General features: G+C 32.0%; 1 protein-coding gene across 1 annotated transcript; it reads right to left on the reverse strand.

Annotated features, from left to right (window-relative positions):
* Window positions 1-4042: 4042 nt before the first annotated feature.
* Window positions 4043-5723, reverse strand: LOC109793872 (putative acetyltransferase At3g50280). The gene has a single exon (XM_020353340.3). It carries the CDS (start codon window positions 5659-5661, stop codon window positions 4276-4278), a length of 1386 nt encoding a protein of 461 aa, XP_020208929.1. The 5' UTR covers window positions 5662-5723; the 3' UTR covers window positions 4043-4275.
* Between the last annotated feature and the right edge of the window lie 277 nt (window positions 5724-6000).

Consider the following 6000-nt stretch of genomic DNA (forward strand, 5'->3'; position numbering starts at 1 on the left):
TGGGTGCTGTTATGATTGATTTAAGGATTATTTGTGGAATAGAATCTTCTCTTATTTTAGTTATTGAAATGTGACAGAAACTGTTACTTCCAGCATTTAGTTGTTATTAGTGTTTGTGCTAAAGAAAATGTTTTAGTGAGTACTAGAAGTTATTATTGGTTTTAAAATGTTTTAATTAGGATGGACTACACCTTTAGTGATAATAATTTTCTAGAATGACTTATCAATTAATATCAATGCTTAATTTTTAACTGTTAGTCATTGAATAAGGGTGAATGCATTGGAATTACTCATTTATCATGCCCATTGTTCTGGTAATCGATTACAATAAATGGGTAATCGATTACCAGAGAACCCTTTTAAATAAGTAAATTTCGAACATATGATTTTTCAATTGTCTGGTAATCGATTACATGTATAGGTAATCGATTACCAGAGAACCCTTTAAATAAGTAAATTTCGAACATATGATTTTTCAATTGTCTGGTAATCGATTACATGTATAGGTAATCGATTACCAGACTCTTAAAAACAATGGTTTCCTCAAATTTAGTCATAAACAGTTAGTGAGGGATTCATCCCAGTTAGTGACGGATAAAATCCGTCGCAATTTGTGACGGAATTTTGGCGTCGCAAATTGTGACGGATTCTACTTAATTAAAGTCATCACAGTTTGTGACGGATTTAATCCCTCACAAATTGCGAGGGATTTAATCCCTCACAAATTGCGACGGATTTTTATTAATTTCTAAACATTTATTATTAGAAATTAGTGACGGAAATTATACTGTTTGTGATGCCTTAATTCCGTCACTAATTGTGACGGAGAAAATAATCCGTCACTAAATATTTTGTGACGCCAAATTTTGTGACGGAATCATTTCCGTCACAAATTCTGTCACTAATTGATTTGTGACGGATTTTATCAAAATTAGTGAGGGATTTGTTCCCTCTCTAATTTTAATTTTTCTAGTAGTGTTAGTAAAAGTTACACCGATGTTATTATAACCCTTCTCTTTTAAAATATTTTTTTTATAAATTAAATTTTAACATTTTAAATAAATTATTAATTAACTTAATATATTTATTCATCTTAAATCTAAGATATAAAATTCAAAAAATGTATTTATCCTTGTTTTATTTTCTAATTATCAACCATTAATAAAATTCTAATTTAAAATTTAAATATAAAAATTCATTTAAAAATAAAGTTATCATAAGTTAGAAACATATATTATAAATATGGATCAAAATAAATAAGAAATTTTAAAATTCATATACTCTAATTAAAAAACTGCCTAAAAATCCAATCGTAAAAAAAACTACTAAATATTTTTTCACATAAATAACTATTGGTATTAATTATGTAGGAGTGCATATAAATATTTTTTTTAATATAAATTAATGTCTTGCTCTTACAAAAAAAAGAAAATGTGATTGATACTCAACAAAAATATTATCATCACTTTTAAGCAATTTATAAATTTTTTAAAGTTTTACATAGTGACCGAATAGAATTTCGTCGCTAACTTTTACTAATATTTAGCGACCGAATAGAATTTCGTTGCTAATTTTAACTAATATTTAGCAACCGAATAGAATTACATCGTTAATTGTAACAAATATTTAGCGATCGAATTTAATTTTGTCGTAAAAAATCAAAATTTCTTATTTAGAGACCGAATTCAATTCCGTCACTAATTTTAACTAATATTTAGCGATCGAATTTAATTCCGTTGCTTAAAAAATCAAAATTTTTTATTTAGCGACCGAATTAAATTCTGTCGCTAAATTTAACTACTATTTAGCGATCGAATTCAATTCCGTCGCTAATTTTAACTAATATTTAGCGACCGAATTAAATTCTATCGCTAAAAAAAATCAATTTCTAATTTGGCGACTGAAATAGCGACTGAATTCAATTGTCACTAATTTTAACTAATACTTAGCGACCGAATTCAATTCCGTCGCTAAATTTAACTACTATTTAGCAACCGAATTCAATTTCGTCGCTAATTTTAACTATTATTTAGCGACCAAATTAAATTCCATCGCTAAAAAAATCAAAATTTATAATTTAGCGACCGAAATAACGACCAAATTCAATTCAGTCGCTAAATTTAACTACTATTTAGCAACCGAATTAAATTCCGTCGCTAAAAAAAATCAAAATTTATAATTTAGCCACCGAAATAGCGACCGAATTCAATTCTGTGCTAACTTTAACTATTATTTAGCGACCGAATTCAATTTCGTCGCTAATTTTAATTAATATTTAGCGACCGAATTCAATTTCGTTGCAAAAAAAATTCAAAATTTATGATTTAGCGACCGAAATAGAGACCGAATTAAATTATGTCGCTAAAAAAAATAAAAATTTATAATTTAGCGACCGAAATAGCTACCGAATTTAATTCCGTAGCTAAAAAATTAAAATTTCTTATTTAGCGACCGAAGTAGCGACCGATTTTCTAGCGACAACTTATTTTGGTCGCTAAATCGGTCGCTATTTTGATTTTTCATAATGGGTGCTAAATCAGTCTCTATTTAGCGACTAATAAATTTCGATCGCTAATTTCGGTCGCTATTTTGCAATTTTCTAGTAGTGAGAAACTATTCGCAAACACAGAAAAATGAAATTGTTGTATATGCAAATCGTAAAAACAACAATATCACATATAAGGTTTCAAAAATCTATTAACTACTAAGAGTGTAATATATAGCATAAAAACAAGCTCTGATACCAATTGAAAGTTCAATCATGTTCTAAACATGTGTAGCGGAAATAAAAAGATCTACTTTATGCTAAAACCACACATGATAATTAATAGGATATTTATGAAAGCAAATAAAGTTTACCGGGTTGAAGTATGAAATTTAAAAATTTTCCTTCAAAACTATGAAGGTCCCACGTGTATCCACATCGAGACTAATCTTTGCTTGTCAACCTCTTGACTGAGTAATTTTTCAGCAAAGGATATAAGAGAGAAAAGAACTAATTTTCTTATGGTTTCTCTGTATCTCTTTCTCCACAGTGGAGCTGTATATTTATAAATATGTAAACATATCTATTCACTTAGCAACAACTTCTATATCCTATCTTCTAAAAAATAGGAATTATCAAATATCCAAAAGAAATTAGTTTTTATCTTTTCTTATCAAAACCACTTTTGACTAGGTCAAAATTCAAATTGAATCTTTCAATTTAAAATTGAAAAATTGACGTGCTTTTCTATCTTAATAGAAATAAATACTATTTATATTTTGATGCTAGTAAAAAATATAAATAAATAATATTTTATTTATAAGCAAAATAATTATTTAATAAAATCAAATTCTTTAATTTAATTATCAAATAATAAATTTTCTTGAGCAAAGATTAGAACACTCGTTAGTGTGTGACCTTGTAGATTCAAAACTAAACCTGTAGTAAATTAACTACATTAATTTACTAATCAAGGTTGGCGTCTAGCAACACTCCTTAACGTCCGGATAGTATGAAATAATATTTTTAAGAACCTTTAGAAGATTAACATAAAATTTCCTTCCATCATTTTACAGCTCTAAATTAACTTTAGAATATGATTTAATTGTCAAATTCTAATCAGTTAACATATAATGAAAAATACAAGAAAAACCCCTTTTTCTTTATTATTTCAATTGCCTTGGCCAAAGTTCTTATTTTCATTATAAAGCTCAAACTCATTACCAGGAGTCGATAGATCCCTTCTTGATTAATCATTTAATTCTACAAGAATTTAATTACACCCAATAATCATTCAACTAACACCTTTAGGTATTAGGTGTCCGAAATTAAAGTATAATAAATATCTTGTTAATTATTATGATAATCTCAAGTCTAAGGAAATTATATATTTCTTCTTATGAATTTCATGTTGACAAAATTTTAAGGTAATACATAACTATTAGGAATTCTCTTTTATAAAGTCTGTTCAATAGTTATATCCCTATATGCACTATTTATATGAGTAATTTAATAAATGAGATCTATTAATCTCTATCCAATAAAAACTATTAGACATATATTGATTTATGTGAATTAATGATGTCCTATCCTCAATAACATACTTAAATATAATACTAAAATTTATTATATATATAGAGAGAGATATGACATTATTCACTTTCATGTGTTTAAGTTATTGACACAAGAGGGAGTTTGAAAACTATTCAATTTTCAAAGATTCAGTAACCTCCCTTCCCTTATCTTATTTCAATGATGACATGTAGTCAACAACATGGCACATTAGCAAACTAGTAGACAACATTGGACTTGGAAACTGCATTCATGAACTCCTCATCTGATTCGAGCGCGCTCATTGTGTGTGGTAAAAGGCACACTTCCAAATCAATGCTTCCCCCTCCTTCACGACCTGGGTACGATGTTACTTTCCCATCAAATTTGTTGGCATAACCACTTCTAACAGCTATTGCTTTTCCCATTCCAAATTCATTCCCATACACGTTGAACCTGGGCGAGCTACCCATCATCACACAGAAGGGGTCAAAGAAACGACCCCTTTGAGGTACGAAAGGGGATCGTAACCAGTATTGGAGAAATTGCAGCACCACTCCATTGTTATGGTTTGCAACAGCCAAGTGCAACTTCCACGCTGCCCATCCTAGATCCTTCTCAAGCAATTCCCCTGTCGTCGTTTCTGCACTCACTGCATGAATTGAGTTTCCAAAGTATTCCTCAGCCAGAGGCGGTTCCATTCTTGACCGATTGTTGATGGCCATCTTGCAACTTGTTCTTTCCTCGTACGGCACGGACCGCGCACGAGTTATGGATCTCCATACCAGTGCTGATAGTGACTGGAATGAAGAGATTTTCGTGGTGTTCGACTCTGAGTTAGCCTTTGCTTTTAACTTTGCTATTGACTCTGCTGAAAAGTGGAAGATTCTCTCTCTCAGCAAGGGTGCTACAAATCTGCTAATAAACTCGTCATGATGCTTAAAAGGAAGATTAATTGGTGGACTGCAGTCATTTGGAAACCATCGATTGTGAATGGGTTGGTGCAAAATGGGAACATCATATTCATTCCCTTGAGCTTGGGCTTGAAAGATGTGAGACCATGTATTGAAGAAATTCCAATAGGCAGCACCGTCACAAACAGCGTGGTTCATGGAACAACCTATGAAAACACCATCCACTAGTTCAGTGACTTGGATAGTCAACAGCGACATGGTGTGACCATCGTGGTTGACTGCTTTGTGGTGATCAAAGAATGAGTGAAGAATGGGTGGAACATGAACGGGAGAAAGAAGGTCAGATATTGTGATATCCGAAGTTGCATAGATGAATCTTGCTCCATCAGCGTTGTTGCAATCAACAAAAACAACATAAGAGGGAGGGTCTTGAGTTTTGTGGGTGACAAGGCGGCCAGACAATGGATAGAAAAGGGAGAGAGTGTGAGAGAGAGATGTCTTGAGACTGTCCAACAGATTCTCTATGAAATCTTGCTGATTAACAAGTGGCGTAGGCTTCTTGAAGAGGAGACCCTTTTGGATATAATGGGCAGACAACAGAGTAATATCCCAAGGTGTTAAATTGCATATTTGGTTTGGCTCTTGGATGGGACTATGTGGCTTCACGAAAAATTCTGAAACACGTTGAACAACTGGAACCGGGGCACTCATTCTGGAGCTAGTCAGTCACACTCACACAATTTAGATCTGTGTTGCAGTATTTCTTCTGTGAATTCTAAATCAAGGCATAGTTACTCTTTATAAGCAATTAAATGATATGAATAATGCAGTCAATTGCCGTTGCCGTTCCGCAATCTATAATCTGTCCTTCACGTGAAAATTCTCTACCCAAGATTTAGCCATTAGAATAATGCAAATGTCTGACAGAGTGATGAGAAAAAATTATTAAAAATAAAACGGGCAAATGCAAATACAGTAGGGATGGCAAAACGGGCCAACCCGGCCCGTTTTGGCCCGGCCCGCCATTGGCTCGCCAAAAACGGGGCGGGC

The sequence above is a fragment of the Cajanus cajan genome, chromosome 4 (genome assembly GCF_000230855.2).
Source record: "Cajanus cajan strain Asha chromosome 4, NIPB_CcT2T_4, whole genome shotgun sequence".
Lineage (NCBI taxonomy): Eukaryota > Viridiplantae > Streptophyta > Magnoliopsida > Fabales > Fabaceae > Cajanus > Cajanus cajan.

Bases quoted from the DNA above. Each gene is read 5' to 3' on its own strand.
- LOC109793872 (XM_020353340.3), bottom strand. From the start codon at position 5,661: ATGAGTGCCCCGGTTCCAGTTGTTCAACGTGTTTCAGAATTTTTCGTG.